At 43.5% G+C, this 25,568-nt stretch overlaps 1 protein-coding gene across 1 annotated transcript in view; it reads right to left on the bottom strand.

Moving 5' to 3' along the window:
* WDR90 (WD repeat domain 90) overlaps nt 1-25,568 on the bottom strand; it is a 66,731-nt gene that overhangs the window by 29,343 nt on the left and 11,820 nt on the right. The window contains 20 exon segments of the mRNA XM_077449538.1: nt 674-804; nt 8,749-8,879; nt 8,965-9,104; nt 9,679-9,914; nt 10,369-10,485; nt 11,418-11,548; nt 11,636-11,797; nt 12,790-12,908; nt 15,787-15,844; nt 16,081-16,226; nt 16,864-16,974; nt 17,636-17,695; nt 17,697-17,705; nt 17,993-18,049; nt 19,354-19,539; nt 19,616-19,725; nt 19,840-19,910; nt 21,348-21,471; nt 22,345-22,515; nt 24,465-24,603. Coding sequence (XP_077305664.1) covers nt 674-804; nt 8,749-8,879; nt 8,965-9,104; nt 9,679-9,914; nt 10,369-10,485; nt 11,418-11,548; nt 11,636-11,797; nt 12,790-12,908; nt 15,787-15,844; nt 16,081-16,226; nt 16,864-16,974; nt 17,636-17,695; nt 17,697-17,705; nt 17,993-18,049; nt 19,354-19,539; nt 19,616-19,725; nt 19,840-19,910; nt 21,348-21,471; nt 22,345-22,515; nt 24,465-24,603 — 2,409 coding nt within the window.

The raw sequence follows: 25,568 nt of genomic DNA, 5'->3' as shown, positions 1-25,568 counted from the left end.
CATTGCAAAAATAAGAAGATATAGACTGGCCGCCGCACACATCACCCGGCCCCAGTGATTAACAGGCAAAAACAGCCTCAGCTCAATTCATCCAGACCACAACATGTTTCGTGCTGCTCTCGGAGCTTAATCATGGAGAAGTGCACACTTACAAGTTAGGATCTTAGTATTCAGTTTAAAGCCCCACATGATATGCACAGGGTGCTGACAAAAGTGCAATCATTCTAGTAGCTCCTTCCCACTGCAATTAGCATTCTAACAGCGGGAGGTTTTCCCGCCATCTGAATACATTGATCACTGCCGTTGGCTACAGCCACCAGCAGTGATCAAATGAAAAAAAACACATGACAGGCTTGGTTGTACTGAAGTTAATCAAACAACTAGTACAGTACAAGAATGCCCATAGATACTTCTGCTGAACCAGCTAAATTTCAATCCATCTATGGCCAGCTTAGGACAGCCTAACAGACTGCCCAATCATCTCCCACCTGCACCACACATCACTATCTGTGTACAGACAGTTGACAAAACAGTCACGGATTAGTTAAGAATGGCTTACCAAGAGTGTGGCAGCTTGGAGGAAATTATTGATACTTTTTTAATACTTGTCCTCTGCATGCTGCAAAGGCCAAGGAGGGAAATGTTTGCTTTCTGCCCAAGATGGCTTAATTACCTCGTCTAGTGACCTGGCATCCATGATTGTGACAGTGTACTCTGTAGGTCCAACAAATGCCAAAAGACGTCCATCCTTGCTCAGACATAATGCCTGAGGGCCTCGCTCAGAGTTCTTGCACACCACATTACCTAAACAGAAGATTATATTTAGTAGTGCAAATTTACACATGAGAAGACATAGAAGCATAAAAGCAGATACGGGGAATAGTGAAGTAATATGCAGAACTGATCCATGGTTTGTGGAGGAGGTACAGCCAAAGTTATAGCAGACACTGCGGAGTTGATTTACTAAAAATGGAGAGTGCAAATTCTGGTGCAGCTTTGCACAGAAACCAATCTGTTTGCAATTTTTTTTTTGTCAAATCTTAATTGAAAAAGCTGAAGTTAGAAGATGATTGGTTACCATGCACAGCTGCACCAGATTTTGCACTCTCCAGTTTTAGTAAACTAACCCCCTGATTGCCTGAGTGTGCACAGGTGCGCATTTCTAGTTTTCAGTTGCAGTGTTTCACTCAGCATATAGTCTCATGCCTGAGAATGTTGAAAGCCAGACCGCAGACTCCTGGGGCCTAAATAAGGGGGGTCAAGAGCCAGGAGCACCTATAATATGACATGACTAAGGGATCTATCCATTAAAGCTATGCCTCTATGCCGTTAGAAATAACGTTGTCGGGCGGTGACCGGATGTGTGAGGGGGTGTGGTGCGGGTGGGAAGATGCGAGGTGAGTGAGACGCCGCTGCTCTGTCTCCTCCTCGCTCTATCTCTGAGAGACACACGCTAGATGGCTTGTCGTATAGCCCAGGGAGCAGCGCAACCCGAAGTCGGAAGTGCCGGCATAAGCCGAGTTTGTCTGAACACGCCCGAAGATACCTAGAAGCACGGCGAGCCCGGCCGAAGACCTTCGGGACAGTACTACAGCGAAGGCATGGTAATCTTCGCCAGCTACGAACGGCCGAGGTCACAGACAAACCAGCGTGGCCATCTTCCAGACGGCGTCTCCTTCCAGTATATGGTAGCCGTGAGTACCCCCTGTCCCCCACTGGGGGAATACAGCTGAGGAATACTCTCCCTTGGTGAGAGGAGAGGAGCCAAGCTTAGTGCAAGTGTTCCTGTGTTTTTGTGATGGTTTAAAAGATCACTACACTGGGGTCTTTTCCGTTTCACTTTTGGCATACAAAAACTAAATCAGCTGGATGTAATCTACACTCCCCCTGTGTCTCATACATTTGCTGTGTATTCCTCTGTGTTGGGACCTAAGGTATACATCGATATAATGCCATATCTTGAACTGTAAATAGCTCTGTATTTCTGAAGCTGATTTTTTTCTCTGGAAGCTGGCTTGGCAGGACGCAATTTATAAATCTACATGTGTCTTATATCTGTTATACTTCCCTCGGTGCTGGGATATAGGGCTTACATAGGGATAATGTTTTACACTGAACTGTTCTGTTTGTTTTTTGGAGGTTGATAAAGACTATCCCTTTTTAAGTGAAGAGAAGAGGGGGAGAAATAGGGAAAGGAGAAAGAAAAGAGAAACCCCCTGAATGATATTATATACATAACTGATTAACGGCAAGTTTTACTATTGGTTAACTACTCCTGTTTAAGGTTATTAGTGATTACAGCCTTGCGCGGGTTTCCTTTTTTTTTTTTTTTTTTTTGGGAAGGGGAAGAGAAAATAAAGGGAACATAGGGCTTTAGCAGGGATTCCATAGAGGGTGGTGGGAAATAGGGGGGATACTTTTTCTCTTGGAGGGATACTCCCTCTTTTTCCCCTTACAGTAGTCTTCCCCTTGTGTATGGTAAGGAGCTGGGGGTCTCCTGGGGAGGTCTTGATACTGGTACATTAGGTCTTCGGCTAAAATTCAGGCTCTATCTTGGGGGAACGGCCTACATAAGTAAATATGTCTAGACGCCGCGGGGAAGACCAGGGGCAGCAGGAGGGGCAGGGGACACAACATCTTCGCTCCTCTAAAGAAAAAGAAAAAGAAAAAAGTACACAAGCAGCAAGTTTAGCTGCGGCAAAACTAGAAAGGTTTGCGCATGCCCCAATGCATACCCCAGATCAAACACCAATAAAAGGGGCACAGGTGGTACAAACCAAAGCTCACCCCGGGGGTTCCACGGACAGAAAAAGTCAAGGCCAAGTGGCCCCATTGTCTACTTTGGTTCCTGAGGGTAAGAGTAAGAAGAGCATGGGTGGTACTCAAGGAGAACTGGAGGCTGATAGACCTGGCAGGCCGCAAGAGGAGGCCCCAACCCTGAGGGATGTATTACAGGCGGTCAATGTATGCCAACAGTCTTTGGGAGACCTGGCAGCTCAGCTAACAGGAATGAAAGAGGATATACTGTTAGTGCGACAGGACATCCAGAAAGTAATTGAAAGAACAGCGGAGCTGGAAGTCAGAGTAAGCCAGCTGGAGGACGAGCTAAATCCAATATCGCATACGGTTAAGAATATGCAAAAAAACTTGGACAGCTACGCCTTTAAGATGGATGAGTTAGAAAATCGAGCACGCCGGGACAATATTAGACTCCTGGGGCTACCTGAGAAAAGTGAAGGCCCAGACGCCGTAAAATTCTTGGAGTCCTGGCTGCCAGACAAGTTTGGAAAGGAAGGTTTTTCTCCGTTTTTTTCGATAGAGAGGGCCCATAGGTATCCCTCTAGAATACCACCGCCAGGGGGACGCCCCAGACCTCTAATGTTGAAGTTCTTTAACTATAAGGACAAGGTGACACTAATGCGTAAGGCAAGGGAGAAGGGGGACATCTCCTTTAATGGTTCAAGGATTTCTTTTTATCCAGATTATTCTCCTGACTTACAGAGGCGTAGAGCGGAATTCCGGACAGTTAAAGCCACTTTTCAGACATATAATTTAACATACGCCCTCTTATACCCAGCAAGGCTGCGAGTGGTAACCCCTTTTGGGGTCCAGATTTTTGATTCAGCACCCGGAGCACTGAAATGGTTGGAGGATAACAAGGAGTCTTTACGGTCTAGCCACAGGGAAAGGGAGGGGAGATAGGGGAAGAGAGTGTTTGTAAACGAGTTTGATAAATTCATGGATGGAAAATGTAGCTTTTAGGATGGGGTGGGGGGGGGATTATTGCGGTGGTGTTTGTGTGATAGGGTGTGAGGAGGGTTATGGATGGTTTGGTCACGTTAAACGCCCGTAAGGGATACCTGGTTAGGTGGGGGGGAGGAAGGGAGGGTTTGTTTTTGTTCTTAAATGAGCGGGAAGGCGGGTTGTGGGAGGGTGGAGGGCCTAGAAGGGTAGGGATGGGAGGGATGGAGGGGGGAGGCGGGTTGGGGGGAGGTGGGGTGGGTGGGGAAGAAAAATTGCTTGTAAAAAGAAAACACATAGAGGTAGAATTGGAAAACAGCACGATAATTACACAAGAGAGTAAAAACCCGAAGGGGAAATATGTAGGTGGTAGGATAAATGCACAGGATAGAATGAATATAAACACAAAGCACCATTATAAGATATTCTTTAGGGTTAAATCTAACTGCGTTTTAGGATGGCACATAGCTGGGAAACACCAATGGGTTATGATATTTGGTAATTACCAATGGGTTATGATATTAAGTGGGCTGTACTTGACGAGAATAGATATCCTAGTAGACCCAATAATCGATAAGTCTTATATACTCCCCTCCTGCTTGGCTGTGTGGTGCTTTCTGTTTGTTAGCATGTCTTCTTTTATAACAGATGGTAAATTTGGTGCAGGGTAAAGTTATTAACATTGGATCTTGGAATGTGAGGGGCTTGGGTACCCCAGCAAAAAAAGCGATAGTTTTAGCTATGCTGGAGAGATTTGATATTGGTTTGGCATGTTTGCAGGAGACCCACCTAACTAACATGTCTAAGTCACTGTTAAATAATAGGAAATATCAACAACAATACCATTCAGTTTATTCCTCCTATTCAAGAGGAGTAAGCGTGTTAATAAAGGAGGGGGTGAGCTTCTCATGCATCCAGGTTAGCATAGATGAGTTGGGGCGATATGTTTTCCTGTTTGGTAAACTTGAGGGTATTAGCTGTATACTGGCAAATATATATATACCCCCCCCGTTTAAAATGGAAGTTATTTACAAACTGATGGAATTCATCGGGGATAAAGAGGACATTCCTATTATTGCGATGGGGGACTTCAATGAAGTCCTAGATGTAAACTATGATAGGTTTCCCTCTAAGGATCGTTCCGGGGACTTGGGTGAAACTAGGCTGAGTCGCTTCCTGAGTGAAATAGGCTTGAGGGACCTTTGGAGAGAGAGATACCCGAGAGTTAAGCAATATTCCTGCTTGTCAGGAGCGTATGGTACCCTGTCTAGGATAGACATGGTTATAGGAAATTCGGAAATGGCACAAAAAATAAGGGAGATAGAATATCTGCCAAGGGGGATCTCAGACCACTCTTTGGTGAGGGTTGTGTTTAATACTGGGGTTAAAAAAGTTCAAGGGGGTTGGAAGATTAGCCCTTTTTGGCTAGAACTCATGAAGGATGAAACGGTAGTCAAACTAAGATTAAGAGAATTTATAAGTTTTAATCTGGGCTCGGCGCCAATGAATGTGGTCTGGGATACCCTAAAGGCGTTTACTAGGGGCGTGTTGATTCAACAGGTAGCAGGAATGAAGAGAAAATCTAGAATATGGGAGGAGAACATCAGGAAGGAACTCTTAGAAGCAGAGAATACCTATGTCATGGACCCAACTCCAGAAAATCAAAAAATTTGGCTAAATAAACAACAAGGTTATAAAACAGCGATAGTAAAAAAAGAAGAGAGTAAACGAATCTTCGTGAAACAGCGATATTTTGGAGAAGGAGAAGGGGTGGGAAGATTGCTTGCGCAGTTGGTTAAGACAAATTCTTCACCCTCACTCATTTTAAACATTAGAAATATAAACGGGGCGATAACATGCAATAGTGAAGAGATCGTAGAAATCTTCGGAAATTATTATAGGGAGTTATACCAGTCACAAGGTACAGGCGAGCCAGGTGCAATGGATAGCTTTTTGGAAAACTTAGAAATGGTGACCCTTAACCGGGAGGAACGGGAAGTTCTAGACGCCCCGATAACCCTTAGTGAGCTTCAACAGGCAGTGGCCGGGATGCCAAATTGTAAGGCCCCAGGCCCGGATGGGCTCCCGGTAGAATTATATAAATATTATGGAGAACTGTTACTCCCTGAGCTGCATAAAACTTTAATAGATATAACGGATGGGAAACACCTACCGGCATCAATGACAGAGGCAACGATCATAGTGATCCCCAAAACAGATAAGGACCCGATGGAAGTGGCCTCGTATAGGCCAATTTCATTACTGAACGCGGATGAAAAAATTTTAGCTAAAGTACTTTCAAATAGGCTGAATCAATTTATGATAAAGTTAATACACCCAGATCAAACAGGGTTTATTATGGGAAGATCTACTAGTATGAATATCAGAAGAACTTTCCTAAACATGCAGATCCCAGTAGAGAATGCAGGAGAGAGGGCTATAATGTCTCTGGATGTAACGAAAGCTTTTGACAGCTTAGAATGGAACTTTCTGTGGCGGGTGTTGGAGAAAGTAGGAATGGGCCCCAACTTTATTGGCTGGATCAAAAAGATGTATAACGCCCCTAGCGCTAGGGTAAGGGCTAATGGCAGATATTCGGAGAGGATCGAGATGAGTAGAGGGACAAGACAGGGTTGTCCCCTGTCCCCTCTACTCTTTGCGTTGGCCATAGAACCTTTGGCCATAGCCATTAGGGCAAACTCCGGGATTAAGGGCTTTCAAAGAAGTGGAGGGGGACAGGAAAAGATAGCCCTATACGCAGACGACGTGTTACTGTTTCTGGGAGATACTGGTTCATCCTTAACGCAGGTAGTCACTTTAGTAGAAAGCTTTGGAGACCTCTCAGGGTTGGCCATCAACTGGGCGAAATCCGAACTGCTCCGGGTCGACCCCCCGGCTGTTGCGTCTTTGCCGCCGGGTATAAAGGTAAGAGAGGTAGATGCGTTGAAATACCTGGGCATATTTTTGACACAGAACCCTGATCAATATATCAATAAAAATTTAATTCCCCTTCTGCATAAATTTAAGCGTAAATGTGACGTCTGGAGTAAACTTCCGCTTTCGGTAATGGGCCGTTGTAGCTTGATCAAAATGATTTGGTTGCCTCAGCTGCTGTACGTTTTGCACAATGCGCCGGTATGGATTTGTAAAAAATGGTTTAGGAAATTAGAGACCCTCTTTCGGGAATTGATCTGGAAGAAAGGCAAGGCCCGGATACGACTCCGAACGTTGCAAATGCCAATAGATAGAGGAGGCCTAGCGGTTCCACATCCTAGGAGCTACTACTTGGCGGCGCAGATGCAGCACCTGGCGGGTTGCGACTCGGAGCAGGGAAGGAAGCTAAAAGGAGGGATTAGAATGATAGGAGCCCCACATGAACTCATGGCTGAGGTCCTGGAGGCCGACTCCTTTCGACATAATAATTCGATAACTAAAATGCTAATTAAGGTATGGAAAGAGGTGAAGTTAAAACTGGGTTATTCAGGGTTATTAGAATCTATACCCCTCTGGGACAATAAAAATCTACCTGAAATATTAACCATTGGTAAGATTAAATCATGGGAAAGAAAGGGTATAACTAAGTTGATCCAGCTTTATGATGGAGGGGCCTTAAGGACATTCTCGGATTTAAAAAATAAATATGATATACCACAGTATTCATTTTTCAGCTACCTGAGGGTGAGACACGCCCTGGCAGCACAATTCGGGGGAAATATGCCCACGTGGGATAAAACCCCTTTGCTTCAGAAGTGGCTCACTACAGATGGGGTAAAGGGGTTTATCTCAGGTATCTACAATCAATTAGGTATGATTCTTAATCAGGAAACCGCTCACCCGAACTTGAAGAAGAAATGGGAAGAGGATGTAGGAGAAATACTGGATACACAGTGGAGGAGAATTATGGAATTAGGGCCGGTAACCTCAATCTCCCCTTCCCAAAAAGTTTCACAGTTGATGTTGATCCACAGGGCTTATTACACACCCAAAAAATTATGTCAGTTTGGCAGGAGGATAGACGACAGATGCCCTAGGTGTCAGGGACAGGGAGATCTCCTACACATGCTGTGGCGTTGCCCGAAGCTTTTTCGTTATTGGAGTGAGGTGTTGGCGAGTATTAATAGGGTGTTTAAGTTGGAAATGGTAATGGACCCGATTCTGTGTGTATTGGGATGCAGGCAAGAGCCGAGAGAAGGGAAACATATCACGGCAGCAGTGGTAAGATGTTTGTTTCAGGCACGTAGACTGATCACGCAAAGATGGCAAGCTGAAAGAGCCCCCACAGTAGGAGAATGGATCCAATGTATTAATGACTTGGTCTGGAAAGAGAAAACTTTGTATGTAAGGAGAGGAAACTATAGAGAGTGGAAGGGAATTTGGACCTCTTGGATAATAGAGATGGGATTTCCTATAGATTAGTCTGATTAAGAGATATCGTGGTAGAATACCGATGTGCTTGAGTATATGGGTTTGTGGGCGACCTACGGGAAGGGGGGCTTGGGGGGGAGGAATTAGGATGGGTAGGGATAGGGTGAGTCTGCGTGGGAGGGTTAGGGAAGGGGGGGGTGGGGGAGCGGAACTAGGATGGTATGGGCTGGGGGGGTAGGAAATAAATTTCACTGGGAGTTGTTGCTGGTTAGATATGATTTAGGAAGGATTGTAAATGCTGTTCGGTTATGTAATAATGAGAGAAAAGAAAAGGGGGGAAAAAAAAAAAAAAAAAAAAAAAAAAAAAAAGTATAATAAAAAAAAAAAATTTTTTTTTAAAATAAATAATAATGCATAAACCACGATGATGAGATATTGTGCAGTGATATAGATGAGAGGCAATATGAATGAGTCTCTAGCACACGAACTCTGACGTGGGAAAGAAAAAAAAAAAAAAAAAAAAAAAAAGCTATGCCTCTAGGTAAAAAAGGACCCAAAAAAAGCCAATACTAAAACGAGAAGGAACAATGGAAAGTCTAATTCTGCACCCTGTGTGGTTTACAGGGGATTGTCCTCACTTACCAAGCACACGCAGCACATGTTGCTCCTTGTGTCCGATGCTGTACAAGGCCAAGGATCCCAGAGAGCAGGCACTGTACATAAGGCCCCCATCTGGGGAGAAGAGGAGACCTGTGATAGGACTGCGGTGCTGCCTGTTAGTAGGAGAGAAAATAAAATAATCACTCAGACTCACAATCTGCCCGATCCAGAAAACGGAATATAAAAAGACAAGCTTACTTGTGTTCTGCCTGCAGACTTGTTGTTGTGACATCGAAATATCTCACAACTCCGGTGCTGAAGCCACAGGCCAGTGCCTGCTGGATGGGGTGAAATGTTACAGTGCATGGAGTCTCCTCGCTGGCTGTGAAGTCATACAGCTGAAAAAAAGAAGTGTAAACTTGGTAATGCACACACACAATAGCAGTGACTATTTTCTTCCATGCAATCTATTAATTACCAGACAAGACATAGACATTGAATAGATATTTATGCTTCTAAAAGCTAACGGCTAATCTTTATGGGGATAGTAGTAGGGAGAAACATTAGCTTCTTCTATCACTTTGATCACTGGGGAACACAGGCCGATTTACCCGATCCAGCAGACTGCCCCATCCATGAGATCACAGCACTCCCCCACCCGTCTGCTACCTTAATCACACAAGAAAAGATCTCTTTACCCAAGTTACCAGCACCGCCCGTCGCTTTACATTAGGGAGAAAAAATGAATTACTTGGCTGCAGCAGGACACACCTTGAAGATCCAGGTGGATATACCAGTGCTGGAATCTAGACGTGATACAGAGGTGATGCTGCCCAGCAGAATCAACCAAAAACTAAAAAATCCATTTGGAGCAGATTGACCCTTTAAGTCTCAATATAGTTTACTGCACTTTGTCACACAAATTATGGCAATACGTGTATGAGACAACTTGTTAGGATTCTATCATCTCACCTGTTGCAGAGAAGACATGTCCCAGATTCGTATTGTGTTGTCAGTCGACACGGTGGCAACCTGGCCGTTAGCTGGGTGGGTAGAGAAGGCCAAAAGGGAGTCTGTGTGAGATCTCATTAATGTTTGGTATCCACGGGTGGGAACATCCAGGACCCCAAGCTCACCACTTCTAGTGCAGGACAATACACGGAGACCCTCTGGACTGATAGTTACACAGCTTACAGGACCCTCATGTTCTAAAAGAAGAACCAGCACAGATAAGCATGCAGAAACTAGGTAGGCTCAGACTAGATTAGCATAGAGATGATCACAGAGAGCAGGTAGGCTCAGAACAGTCAAGTATGCAGAGACCAGAGAAACTCAAACCAGATCAGCACGCAGAGAGCAGGTGGGCTCAGACTAGCACAGCGTGCAGAGACCAGGTGGGAAACACACTAGATCAGCACAGATTACTAGATTTTGATAACAAGCACTTCCGATGGTCAAAAATGCATACCATCATATCGCACTTTACCCTGTCTCAGAAGAAAGGGAGGGAAGCAGTGTGTGTTCACAATATGGCTAAATCATGGCAGGCCCAGAGACGGGCAGATTTCCCCACTACCATCATTTCTGAGACACATATTCATACATTTATTCATGGACATCCATAGGGGCCCTTTAATCCAGAATTCTGCTAAAACAACTCACCTGCCTCTAGGAAAACCCCTGAAAAGTCTAAGGGCCACAGACGCAAGTAGCCATCTTCAGATCCAGTTGCACAGTAGGTTGAAGAAATCGAGAGGCTGTTTATGGAAATGCCAGGACCTTCAAGAACATAAATGAAGTATTACAAACACATAAAATATGAATAACATTATCACTGCATTTAAAAGAAACTAGATAATATAATCCAAACATCTCAGGATCTGCTTCCAGTATGCCACTGTACGACAACCTTAAGCAGACCTTGACCTTGTAACAGTATCCAAAGCCTTATCAATCCCACACAGAGCAAAGGGCTAGTTATTAGTATTGCCCATGGTCTACATAAAGCTTGTCTTTCCCTATACTTTACAAACTATGCCTTGTTCTGTATGGTGTCTCTGGGTTGGAGGCAGCAAGTAGAGGCAGGGCTTTTGCGTCCTCATGTTAGAGCAGGGGTGCTCAACCTGTCAAAGAAAGTACAATCTTTTGCTCTTCTTGCAGTCCCCTGCCAGCGTTGTCCTCTACTCCCTCCTCTGGGTGCCTTCGGCAGCAGGCCAGGTCTTAAGGAGGCACCCATGCGTGTGCATTCCCGAGCCAGGCTGTGTGCATCCATAGACACACAGCAATGTAAGTCTAAGGAGTTTGGTTGACAGCAGCAGGAGCCTATGGCTTTGCTGCTTTAAGCTTCCCCTGTGAAAGCAGGAAGCAAAGGGAGTGGTGCTGGCCCTGGAGACAGTATTGGAGCAGAATGCATTAAGGTTAAAAAAAAAAAAAGTTTGACTTTTAAAACCAAGTTAACGATAGCGTGAATATATTTTGACCTTGGAAACGTAATTCTTCCCTGTTGCACATACATATCACTAAACCCAAAGCACTATCACAAGTTTCCTCATATTTTGAGCCGGCTGAAGTAGATAGGGAAACCAGTGGCAGGGAAATGCAGGGAAGCTCATTACAAAAATGACAGCAGTATGTAGGAGTCTAAACCTGGACAAAATATATCTTTCCACCCTACACTATGCTGCCTTGTTAAAACATAATGGCGAACTAACCGGTGTTGAAGGTCTGCTTCTCCCGTCTCTCGCCGTGTTTGACTTGAGTTGGCTGCAGACGTCGCACATTAGACAAAACCATGTTCTTGTAGTCTATTTCCATGATGTGGCCACTGCGGCTGCACACATAGCTGAGAAGACACAGAGGAAGAATTTGGAGCGATAACAGCTTACATATACATTTAGCAATTGCATTTCTTGTAGTTAGCAATACTTACAGTGTCCGGTCTTCCGGCTCTCTATCAGGACTGTGGACGGCCTCAAATGCCAGGTCCGTAAATTCTAGGGTGTGATACTCGCCCAAATTAACTGGGCATGACCGCAGCGAACCACTGCGCACCCTCCATAAACGAACATTGTCCTTACCGCACGATACCATCCTGCAGAGAGCATTTTGGTTTACAATACAAAATGTCAGTACAGCTCACTCATTAATGCCAAAGTAAAGGTTTTGCACCTTTACCTTTTCTAGTGCCGTGTCACCAAATATTATACTTTACAGACTTTTGCTTGGAAATGCTTTAGAAAAAGGACAAGTTCACCTTTTGAAAAAAAAAATAAAAAAATGATATGCCGTTGGCAGGTAAAAAACAAAAATATGTACATTTAAATATTTTTTTTCTAAAAAGGAGCCTGAAGCGCATTGCACTCGCCATCAGCAGATCGCGGGTGCAATGTCAGGCTCCTGCAGACTCTCCGGATAGCTGTCTACTAGTAGCTCAGATATGGGCATGCAGTTACTTGAGGCCAGGAGGATTAACTCACCAGCACCCTTGTAGTCCATTGAGAAGTACAAGCCGTCAACCACAAAGGTTGATCATATTTGTAGTCTATTCATTCACAGGAAACTGAATAAATAATGAAGGCATGTAGTGGAGCCTTGCACGCCACGCTGTTTTCAAATTGTGACAGCGGCTGCGGGAAGAAGGCACCATGTACCAAAAGTGAACTTATTCTTTTAAAAAAATTAAAAAAAAAAAACATTTTCCACTTAGTGGAAATACGTTGTCCTCTCACCCCAGTGTGCTGCTATGCTGGCACAGATAAGTAACGGCCAAGTGTCTTCATGCAACCCTTTAGAGCAGATAGAAGAGGGGGGTGGGGTTGGGTGCCCGACCAGGGTAGTATATATTTAAGTACACTGTGCAGTTTGGTCATTCTCTGGATGTCTATGAGACTGCAAAGACCTATAAAAAGACATACTGGGGACTATTTCCTAAAACTAGAAAGTTCAAAATCTGGTACAGCTCTACATGGTAGAAAATCAGCTTCTAACTTCAGCTTGTTCCATTGAGCTTTGAAAAAAAAAATAAAAACATTTTTTTTTTTTTTTTTTTTTTTTAATAAACCCCCCCCCCCCCCCCCCCCTTACCTGGTGTCATCAAAGAACGCGATCTTCATAGTCTGGATGTCCACATCTGTATGGGCCTTTGCCAGGACCACGACTTCCCCTCCCCGACTGGCCTGTAAAGTGTTCCAAACCACCACCATCTGAGCAAGAGAAGAAAGACATTGTAGATATAATGTAATAATTATCATCCTTTATTTGGACTGACGCACACATCTACCCATGCTCCATTCACAAATGACAGCTGAAAAAAAATGGCCACACCTCCCATTCAACTAACCACCATCCATAATAATTTCCATCACTGCCCAGAACATATTTACAAAACAGATCAACCAACCTTTCTAGTAAAAGACATAATAGTGCCAATTTATAAACAGGTCATTAAAGTGATATTAAAGCTTCATTTTTTAAATAAACATGTCATACTTACCTGCTCTGTGTAATGGTTTTGCACAGAGGAGCACCATTCCTCTTCTGGGGTCCCCTGCTGGCGCTCCTACTCTTCATCAAGTGCCCCCATTGAAAGCCGTTTTCCATTGGGGAACTTCAGTGGGCTTGCTCCTGAGCCGCCCTGTCTGTCTGTTGACAGACAGCGTGGCTCAGCCCCGACCCTGCGTCACAGAATTTAATTGACAGCAGCAGGAGCCAATGGCCCCACTGCTACTAATCTGGCCAGTGAGGAGAGCGTGTAGAGATCGCCGTTGCTCTCATGCACAGTTCTGGATCAAGAATGGGCTCAGGCAAAGCCAGGTGCCGCCCCCCCCCCCCCCCCCCCCCTTCTGAGCATTGGTCCAGGGAATGGAGTGGTGGCTGTTTATACCCATATCTTTGCTGATTGGTATATAGGCATTCAGAGCTATTTGACTTCTCACGCTTTGAGAGTCACATTGCTTCTGGTAAGCACATGTGTGACAAGGTGAAGTGGGGTGAATCCCATATGAAAAAGGGATCTGTGAACATAGTTATTGTTATATTTTGGAAGAATAATTTTCTTTGGTGGTGCATTTTTTTTATTTTTTTATTTTTATTTTTAATATAGTTACATAGTGAGGTTGAATAAAGACACCAGCCCATCCAGTTCAACCTGAGTGTCTACAATTGTCCCTATCCCTGTACATTGCACACTCACATCGGTCCCTACCCTCAAGCATCCAACAATACAAGGTCCCCATTCATATACAAGGGCCAATTTACCTACCTGCATGTCTCTGGATTGTGGGAGGAAACCGGAGTACTCAGAGGAAACCCACGCAGGCACAGGGAGAACATGCAAACTCCAGGCAGGTAGTGTCGTGGTTGGGATTAAAACCAGCGACCCTTTTTACTGCTAGGTGAGAGTGCCACCCACTACACCAGTGTGCCACCCTATACAATACACCTTATATTGCATGTGGTTTATATGGGTTAATTTGTGGAAATGATTGGGTCATGTGGATCTAATAGATTCTTTATTGGTTTACTTTCAAAATATAAAATTTTATTATACCAAAAAAAAAAAAAAAAAAAAAAAAAAAAATTTTTGCATTATTTTGCCAATATAATTAATAAAGTATCACATTGTGTATGTGAGTACACCCCTCACATTTTTGTAAATATATATCTTTTCAAAATGACAACACTGAAGAAATGACACTTGTCTACAATGTAAAGTAGTGAGTGTACAGCTTGTATAACAGTGTACATTTGCTGTCCCCTCAAAATAACTCAACACACAGCCATTAATGTCTAAACCGCTGGCAACAAAGGTGAGTACACATCTAAGTGAAAATATCCAAATTGGGCCCAAAGTGTCAATATTTTGTGTGGCCACCGTTATTCTCCAGCTCTGCCTTAACCCACTTAGGCATGGAGGTCACCAGAGCTTCACAGGTTGCCACTGGAGTCCTCTTCCACTCCTCCATGACGACATCACGGATCTGGTGGATATTGGAGACCTTGCACTCCTCCACCTTCCATTTGAGGATGCTCCACAGATGTTCAATAGGGTTTAGGTCTGGAGACATGCTTGGCCAGTCCATCACCTTTACCCTCAGCTTCTATAGCAAGACAGTGGTTGTCTTGGAGGTGTGTTTGGGGCTGTTATGTTGGAATATTGCCCAGTCTGCGAAATGGGAGGGGGGGGGGGGGGGAATCATGCTCTGCTTCAGTATGTCACAGTACATGTTGGCATTCATGGTTCCCTTTAATGAACTGTAGCACCCCCAGTGTCAGCAGCACTCATACCCAGACCATGACACCACCATGTTTGACTGTAGGCAAGACACACTTGTCTTTGTACTCCTCACCTGGTTTCCACCATACGATTGACACCATCTGAACCAAATAAGTTTATCTTGGTCTCATCTGACCTCAAGACATGGTTCCAGTTCCATGTCCTAAGTGCCCGTTCACACAGGGGCGACGCGACTTGCAGACGCGACCTGCACACGACTTCAGCGGCGACTTGCAAAATGACTTCTGTATAGAAGTCAATGCAAGTCGCCTGAAGTCGCCCCGAAAATACTACAGGAACCTTTTTCTAAGTCGGAGCGACTTAAGTCGCTCCTATTAGAACGGTTCCATAGTACAGAACAGAGCGCGACTTGTCAGGCGGCTAAGTCGCCTGACAAGTCGCGGTAGTGTGAACGGGCACTAAGTCTGCTTGTCTTTAGCAAACTGTTATTTTAAATAATTACAAAAACATGAGGGGTGTACTCACTTTTGTGAGATACTGTATAATAGTTACACTTCTGCCTGCTTAAAATCGTGGCCTGACCTTAAGCGCAGTTTCAACTTTATTTCAAAATCGATGTGGGAGGGCACAGATTACATCGCCAATGCATCAACTAGAAGCCTAGTGAGAGGGAAGCCAATCAAAGTTGGTGCTTTTACATAGCTTTTAAGAAAGGGGATTAGGAAAACAAAGAAGATTTGTCTAATTTGGGGTTTAAAGGTTCACTTTAAGATGTTTCACAAGTGGATGCAGCAGACCTAGACTAGATTTGTTAACAAGATAAAAAAGCCGATTACACCACTCACCGTTTTGCCATGTCCGTCCTTCCCAACACCACACAGGACAGAACCACTGTGTGAGAAACTGCAAAATATATTGTAGAGCAATTAAGATTTGAAGTTTGCATAAAATATAATAAGGCATATTGTCTGTAGTTGAGCTATTACAATCTCACACTCCCACGGCAATTTCACAGTTTGCCTTTCATCCTAACATCCTAGTTCTTAATATAAAAAAATAAAAAAGAAAAAAAAAACACATAGGGAATGAAAGTTCTAAGCAGGAGCACACGCTCTGTTGAGCAGGCTAACAATTCTCACCTGAGGTACGACATTGAATGAGCGTGAGTTTTGAACATGGCGAGACAACTTCCTTTCTGAAAGTGCCACAGGCGCACCATACTGAGGGTTCCAGTCTGGGCCGAGGCCAAGAGGGCACAGTTTCCACTAAACGCCAGTGCTGATACCTGCAAGGAGAAGATAGATACACACCATTTGCACCTATACAAACAATTTACCAATCTCAATTGAAATTACAAAAATAAAACCGTAAAGCCAGTCTTCATCAGAAGTCCGGAACATTCCGGCTGACTAGGTCCTTTTCAGCGGAGTTCCAACGGACTTCTGAATGAATGGACTTGGCTACACACGAATGGACCAAGTCCATTCCTTTTGAACGTTATGACATAAGACGGGACTAAAAAAAAAAAAAAATGAAGTTCAATAGCCAGTAGCCAATAGCTTCCCTTACGTCGTATTTGGTCCATCGGACCAGCATACAGACGAACGGTTTTCCCGATAGGAATTGAGGCCGTCGGACAGATTTGAAACATGTTCTGTTTCTAGGTCCGTCGGATTTTTAAAATGAAAAAAAAAAAAAACTCAGATTAGCCCATACACGGATTGTCCTACGGACGGATTCTATCGGACCTAGTCTGCCGGAAAGTCCTGTCGTGTGTACATGGCATTATTCCTTCAGTTCTAAGCTCTGAGTGCTGAATTCAGATCTTAAAAGGCAGTTCTGGCTGTAGCTTTCAACAAACTTGTGCCAGGCTTCGTCTTAAAACATAGTATAAAATCAGGAAAGGTGATAGAGTAACAAACCTTGTCAGTGTGTCCCAAGAAAAAACGTTGCTCTCCACTTTCCACGTTGAAAACTACAATAACGGCATGGCAAGGATAGACCACAGAACAGCCAGTGTGAGTCCAGAGAGCCTGAAAGACGCAGAGGATTTTGGAATTAGTTAAAACAACAAATGCTGGGCAGGATGTGATAAAAGGAAATATATGAAAAGTATATTAAGACACAGGAGCAAAATATGAGGGACACAACAGAGAAATGTAGGGTCACCGCATAAAATCACAAAAATTTATCTCAGATCAACAAAAAGCATGAAGGATACTACAAATTCAGGGATATACAAGGGGAGTAAAGATGATCCGAATAAGGCATTTTACGCGCAAAAAATAGCGCATTTAAAAATAAGGGGCGGAGAGCTGAAATTGCACTCTGCAGAGCGCATGAAAATCTCTGCAGAGTGCAATTTCAGCTCTCCGCCCCCTTATTTTTAAATACTCAGACAAGCTTTATAAATTCAGGAATGTAAATGTATGTATGTATGTATGTATGTATGTAAGTAAATGTATACATTAAATGTATGTAGACAAGGGATGCCTGCAGATAAATAGGTACAAATTATATAGGAGCAGTTGTTTAAATTTGTGTGCACGCACCACCTAAGGTCAGTCACTTCACTGGGTATATGGAAGGGTTTACAATCACAGTGCCCAGAATAATGAAAACATACCAAAAAGTTGACATACAAAAAAAGTTGACATACAAAAAAAAAAAAAAAAAAAAAAAAAAACCACTTACAAGGCGTTCTGTGCAGCCTCCAAAACCAATGATTTTTCTCAGTTTCAGGATAGGATCTGGGAAGGAGTTTCTAGGAAAAGTAGTGAATGTTACAATTTGCAAAAAGCTTTGTGTGCCAAAATAGCAAGCCACCTTCTAAGGTTATAGTCACAGCAGCTATAAAGTGGTGGACTTCCAATACACCAAGCTCCTGTAGGCATGTGGATAAAGAGCTGTAAATGGCAACATGCAGCCCTGCCACTTCCTACCAAACTCTACCACCTTAAAGCTTCTCAATACAGAAGGAAATGCGAGCGCAACTTACAGTCAGGAAAGCAGCTTGCGTATGCTCTGGTACAGAACTATTTTACAACATACCTTTCCCTCTGTTCCTGAAGATAAGGGTACAGGTCTGTGAGATGAGGTGCAGATGACCTGAAAGGTAGAAAAGAAGAAAGAAGAAAGAAGCTGTTATATGCAATGTATCTGGGAGTTTTAAAATCTTACAGTGGAACTAAACCCTTCTAACTTTTTCAGCCAAGGAAGCTGCCATCTTAGCTTCTGTTTTATCTACAACTGCCATAGTACTGCACATGTGATCAGTTATGACACCAGACATTTAAGAGCACAACCAATGTGACAGTTACATTACCAGCATGCCAGATTTTTTTTTTTTTAAACCGTTAAATTGATGGGTTTAGTTCCAATTTAAGATATAACCTCACAATCTTTTATAGGCAAAAAAAAAAAAATATATATATATTGACAAACCCGTACTTTCATTTCAAAACCTGAAAGGGTAAAAGCTGAAGTTTTTATATGCTTATATTTTTCCTTCCATTAATCATACAGATGGGGGGGCACATATGTCCAGCTCCTCCTTATCTGTAAGATTAAGCCAATTGTTGTGTGCAATTCATCAACGAACGGTCCCAGACAGGGCCCCTTGAAGATTCTCCAGGAAAAAAAAAAAAGGTCAGATGTTTCAGTGCTCTGACCTCAGGTTCTCTCTCTCCTTTTAAAAAAGGAGAGAGAGAGAAAACCTGAGGTCAGAGCACTGAAACATCTGACCCTTTTTTTTTTTTTTTTTTTTTTTTTTTTAAAAGAAGTATGGCCAAAGCTTGTTTGTTCTGCACTCCCGTGACAGCAGGCAAAAGTCCAAGGTTGGCTGACATCACTCAGTCAGTGCAGGCACTGGATCGATCCTGATTTTACAGTTGGGACCCACCCTCAAGCCTGGACCGATCACTTGCTTAGCCATTCAGCAAGCCTTTGGGAGACTGAGCAAGCTGTTCTCGTGCCCTGCACAGCCCGGTGCTCCAGTGAGTGCAGGAGGGGCAGAGCAGAGAGCCAGTGACTAACAGTCACCGCTCTCTGCTCAGAGCAGAGGGAAGAACTGAGTGATCAGCAGTGTTTGATCACTCAGTTCTCAGTGTAGAGGGGGTGGGGGAAAAGATGCAGCAGGTGTAGGTGTATATCTTTTTTTTTTTTTTTTTAAACCTGAGCGTCTCTTTATGTTTAAAACTAAATACGGGAGCTCTTTAGGTGCATATAATAAAGAATGAACACTTGCATGCTTTCCATGTTAGCAAAATGCAGAAACAGAAAATTCTTGCAGAATCTGTATTAATGTCCCCGACCGCTATTATTTGTTAGGCAAGGAGTTTTGAATCATTCAAGGGGAATCTCTCAGACACTCCACCATATCACAGGAGCTTAGAATGTAGAGTGCCACTCACTTGCTCTGAGTCATTGTTGTGCCTGAGGATAGAGATGTTGCCGCCATTGTGTGCATACACATGGATTCCTCCATCATCCTCCTCGGCACCAGTGCTCTCCGAGTCCTGGTCCTTGGTATTCCTTCCTCGCACAGATAAGTACCGCTCCGGGATGGAGTCTACACAAAGAGGATTAGCCCGTGGAAGCTGAGGAAAGAATAAATGGAGGTAAGTAGAAACAGAGAATATAAGGAGACAAGATGGAAGCAGAGGTTCTGCTCACCGGTCTGGGGGTGGTGATCTGCTGGATGAGGGACACCCTGTCCTGCACTGGTTTACTGACAGTGACGGAGCGTGGGTATTCGCGGATAGGACTGCGAGGTAGCGGGGCACCTGTGGTTACAGAAAACAAAAAAGGGTTGGCGTGAGAGTCTCAACAAATATTTTGGAGACAGTATTGGGATTTTTTTGTTATAAAATGGCAGACATAAAAGCTACACATCTCACCAGGGGCTGCAGAAACAGTTTGTCCTTTCTGAATGGAGTCATATGGCAGCTTAGAGCCATCTGAAGGAAATCTAGAGGAAAAACAGAGTTAAGGCTTGGAAACTGCATTCATTTTTTTTCCCACTTGCATCCAAAACCGACAATGACAAACCTTTAATATCAGTTTAAAAAGTGTCCTAGATAGTAATATTGCAAATGTGCACCTGGGTTATTTTTTTAGAGCAACCATTTTCAATCTGGCTTCTCTGGTCTGCAAGATGTTGCTAGGGGTTCCTTTAGCTGTAGCCGATTATCCTCTCATCTGAGGATTCCTGGACATTTCTGTGTCCAATTCCACTTGGCAGAGCCAGTGACATGTCACTATTAATCTTCCAGCTGTTGGCAAGGGTGGTATTCTGACCCCTACTGTAAGAGAGGCAGTCTTCCAACTATCAATGTAAGGGGCATTTTATCCCATTGTCCCCCCAAGACATTGAAGTGGTTAGCACTGCCGCCTAGCAGCATTGGGGGTCATTGGTTTGAATCCCAACCACAGCACTACCTGCACAGAGTTCTCCCTCTGCCTGAATGGGTTTCATCCGTGTATTGCAGTCTCCTCCCAAACTCCAAAAGACAAGCTGGTAAGTTAATTGGTCCTAGTATGTGTGTGTTAGGGACCTGGGATAAAAATGTTTAGAAAGGCTCTTTTGACCAATGTCCCTGTGGAGCCCAACAGAGCCTAAATCCAGCCATAAACAGGGCCTTGACCCAAAGCAGGCACCACGCCCTGCCACCTACTCGAACTAAGTCCCACCTCAGCATCCAGCTGTCAAATGCCTGAGCTTGAGAGATAAGTCCAAGATCTGGACAGTAGAATGGCAGGGATCTGAGCTCAGTGCCAACTGCAGCAGATGTCAAGGCCTTGTGCGCAGCCTGGGCCCGTGATCCTAAGGGCTTTACAAGAACAAAAGGATCAACTGATTGACTATGGTGGTGGACATGGGTGTGGCAGACCATTTGCAATACTGCTAAAAACACTTTCTAAGCCATGGCAAGTTTAATGTAAATGACCAATTAACATCTAACTTCAGGCATTCTCTTTGTCAGTCTATGGCAGCTGGAGGATATAGGTAAAGTGGTACCAAACCCTCCTGCCATCTTGGCCTCTGTTTGTTCTGCAACTGCCATTTTGCTGCACATGTAATCAGTTCTATCAACAGACATTTGATAGTTTGATATGGTTGAGAGCACAAGCAAAATGTGACAGTTAGCAACTTTTATTTTAAACATTAATCGATCAGTTTAGTTCTGCTTTAAGATCATGCCAAGTAGAAAACTTAATTGGTTGCTATGTACTGATCAGTTTCCTACTATCAAGTCTGCCTTACAGAACTGAAAATTTAAATAAGGACTGTTTGAAAACAAACTTTCACAGTGCAAATTTGCAAATTTCGGTTAATTGTAATTGGTGATTATAAACAAACATCGAGTTGAGTCACAGGGATGTTACAAAGTCTTTTAGGGCTCACCGTACGAAGTCATAGAAGTCATGCCATTTTTCTCCCTTAGGCACTGGAAATGCCATCTCACGAGGCATTGCAGCGACCCCTTGTGGCAGAGTTTTAGAATGTCGTGCTTCCGTAAACGATAGGTCTGGAATGATCAGGTAAGAAATATTTAGCCAAGGAAGAACAACTGTATAAGAGGATGGAAATAATTATACAATATTACGTGGTTTAAAGCAGTGGTTCGCAACCCTGTCCTCAAGTACCCCCAACAGGCCATGTTTTGGTTATTTCTTAGATAAAATAGCTGTCCAAAATACCAAGCCATTAACTCTGATTTAAAGCACCTGTGCAAGATAAAGGAAAACCTGCAAACATGGCCTGTTGGGGGGGGGGTACTTGAGGACAGGGTTGCGAATGACTGGTTTAAAGGATAAGTTCACCTTTGGGAAGATGTTAGGTTCCACTTGTTTTTTTTGGGTGGAACATGCAACATGTTCCCAATGCTGCAGCCATTTCCAAATCCCCACCTCCCTTTGACAGTAGTATAGGGAGAAGTTCCCTGTACTAGCTGTCAGTTTTTTAAATAAGCGTGGCCCTGCCTCATTTATTCACAGAGCTGTACAATAGAATACAAGTCCCGACATCCTTTGTTGATGGCTTGTATTTCTTCATTGATTGTTCCTGTCAGTGTATCTGCTTGCCTGTACGGGATGTATAGGCATCCAGATAAACCGATGGGTCAGCAGGAGACCTGCATGGCACCAGCGATATGCTGGTGCAATGCTTTACAGGCTCAAAAAGAAATGAACATTTTTTTTTACATGCAAAAAATAAAAATAAAAAGTGCATTTAGTTTATTTTTAAGTGAGTTTATAATTTAAAATAGCAATTTCAAAAGGGCAGAGCAATGATGATTAGCAGTGTAGAATAATCAATAACCAGAATCAGTGCATCCCCTATATTTTGCACTGCCACATGCAGGCACCCAACACAATAAAGTCACAGCTAAAGACCTTACCTGGCTGGAAGACCAGATCACTGGTCATCAGATTCTTCACTAGCAGACTTGAGCACAGCTTGACGCTCCTCAGGTGACTGTACTTGCGGCTCAGATACACAGACAGGATGTACTGGAGGTCCAGCAGAAGGCAGGTCCAGCGGGAGCCTGTGGGGGCCGGACCCACTAAGCCTGGTAAAAGCAAACAGAGTCAGGTACTGGGAACTATGCCTTAATATTTAAATAAGAGTGGGTAAGAAATGGCCGTGCTTAACCTCACGGAGTGTGTTGATACATATGTGTGGTCACTGGCACTGATGCTTTATCCAATGCATCAAACCTATTCCACCTACACTCAGGTGGACTTCATTTTATCTTTAATCATCTAGGCACATCATTTTTAGTTTTTTCAAATCAGCTGTACAGTCAAGGTTTTTGAGTGGCTATATATCCCTTTCAGGTTTTAACATCATATAGGCATGTCCACATTTGCTTTGGTCCTAAGGGCCGGTTTACACTGGTTCAATGTCAGATCGGATGTGATTCGCACCGCACTGCAGAAAAAAAAAAAAAAGAAATCACATGTGATCTCTGTGCGATGCGATTTCAGCCATAAAAATCATATGGCTGAATTTGCATCAAACTCACACAGGACCCTTTTTTTTGTCTGCAACAGAATCATATTGCATGAGTGTTCACACCTATGCGATCCGATTCCGGTCAAAGTTTGCAGATCGCACTGCGATTATCAAACAAATTTGGGGGTGGCATTAACCTTTACCTGACACTCCCAGCAGTTTGCATAGGGCAGTGTAAACTGGCGCCGGGAAACATGCAATGCGGGAACTCACAGTGGATTTGCAGGGTTCCCACATCGCAGCAGTGTGAACCGGCCCTTAAGTGCAATTCATGGCATATCATCTCCTCACTACCTCCTTTCACCCCTTGAAGACCGCGCTAGCGCACCACAACTGCATGGAATCTCAGCTGAGAAGATCAATACGATGCATCAGGCAATGAGGGTTGCTCTTTGCTGTCAATAACCAAAAACACGGGGAGGTTGATTTACTAGAAACCAATCAACTTCTCATTTCAGCTTGTTCAATTAAGCTAAAAACCTGGAAGTGGATTGGTTTCTGTGCAAAGCCACACCAGATTTTGTAGTCTACACATTTTGGGTTGAATTGCTAAAACTGGAAATGGGGGGGGGGTTAGTAGGGCTAAAGGAGTCTCCCTTATGGCGTTTGGCCAGATCATTATGCCAGAAAGTTGCTAAGCATGGTCAAATTGAAAGCAAGGTCACTGATCATGGTCACCCGGGATATTATATGTAATCCAAGGATCACAAACTTTGAGAAGGTTGGTGTGGGTCTCGATCACTGTTCTCTGATAGCGGCACCTATATACAATGGGGGGGGGGGGGGGGGGGGGGGTCGATCCACTGGAGCCAAATATACTGCTCACTTTTGAGGGAATTTGCCCTACAGCTTAGTAAATGTGGTGTGGGGGGGGGGGGGTTTAAGAAGGAAGACTGTGGGGTTAATTTACTAAAACCGGAGAGTGCAAAATCTGGTGCATAGAAACCAGCTTCCAAAAACTTAACTGAAAAAAGAAAAAAAAATTAAGTAAGAACCTGATTGGCTAATATGCATAGCGGCACCAGATTTTTCACTCTCCAGTTTTAGAAAATAAATAAATAAAATAAAATAAATCAACCCCAGTATTTTTTGCTTGACATGAATGAAAGAGGGAAGTCAGTAGACCTTTGCCTCATTCACTAAGCTCTTGGGAAAAATCTCTACAGAACTCCCCTAGTGGTCTTTTTGCCTTTAGTAAGTCAACCCCAAAATGTGAGCCAATTATGACTTGGGGGTGGGGGATAAAGACTTTAGCACATTCAGAGTGATATAGAGATAGATAGATCTATAAAAAATAAAAAAAATAAATACACCCCATGGCTGTCTGGGAATCAAGACAGAATGACAAAATTGCTTGTGTAGCAAGTTATATACATACACACACCCTTCCCCCTTCCTACCCACCATGTGTCCCAACAATATGTATACATTACAAGAAGTGAACTTTGCAAAGACCATCTGGCCTGGAAAACCTGCGATACAGATTATCCCACATATACTCACCATCACGTGCTGCCTGCATAGTGCTGTCATAGACTGACCCTTTTATAGCACCGCACACAAATGGGAACTGTAGCCATGTAGCTGTGGATTTAAATTCCTTGAAAAGATTGGAAAAGGAGATCCGGATGGTCTGGCTATCCTGGAGACAAAAAAAAAAAAAAAAAAAAAAAGTGCAATTATATTATACACATACATTCATAAATCCTGTTTCTCAAACAGTTTAAGAAATATCATAAAATATCATAAAAATTAAATAAAAAAAGGGAAGGGGTGAACATGCAGGTGCAGGTAAATCAATCCCTTTAATTTAAAAACACGTCACATTCTCTGCTTTATAAACAAAGCTAATGTTTATGGGGTGAAGTATCAGTTAAGTTCTGAAGAGACACACTAATGACAGAGCCCCTGAAGATAAAGGGCAAGGCACTCAACTGGACTGATGTTTTTACACTTATCCAAATATCTCCTACAGCTGTAAGGCTAGGGGTTCACAGTTGTGCAGGTGGTTCGAGGTGCAGGACAGCGGGTAAATTGCACCTGTTCCTGCACCCGAACCATGCTGCTTCCTTTGCAGAAATGTGGGGCTGCCATTCGTTCTTAAATGGCACCTCCACACATTTTAGTTTGCGGTGCAAAAGCACCATGCAATTTCCTTTCCGTTTCCTTTTACAAGTGGTGCAGGAAACCTTTTTTCCTGAATGAAACATAGGCATAGCAGTCCATTCAAAAATAATGAAAAATAAGCAGTACTCGCACATTTATCATGCTCTATCCCTTTAAATACAGAAAAACACAGGTTGATCTGCCAGAAATGCACTTGGCTTCTAAGCCGACAACACACAGCAATGTTGTGAACCAAGTGGTGTCAGCCTGGCTTTGCTAACCACTCCCACTTTCCCCATCTCCACAACATAAATGGTAAAACATTCTGTGGTCTAAGATTAGAGGGCTGTTTGAGATAACACAAGAAGTGTGTGTGTTTTTGTGTGTGCAGGACATGACACCTCTGAATTTCTGGCAGGATCCATTAGAAATGTTTGCACACAATATAAAAGCATTGTTATATCTGTTTGATATTTAACACACACAAAAAAGGGAGCAAAG

Source organism: Lithobates pipiens, unplaced genomic scaffold (assembly GCF_037356315.1).
Source record: "Lithobates pipiens isolate NorthernLeopardFrog02 unplaced genomic scaffold, aLitPip1_a1.2 Scaffold_22, whole genome shotgun sequence".
NCBI classification, from domain to species: domain Eukaryota; kingdom Metazoa; phylum Chordata; class Amphibia; order Anura; family Ranidae; genus Lithobates; species Lithobates pipiens.
This window is presented reverse-complemented; position numbering and strand designations above follow the sequence as displayed.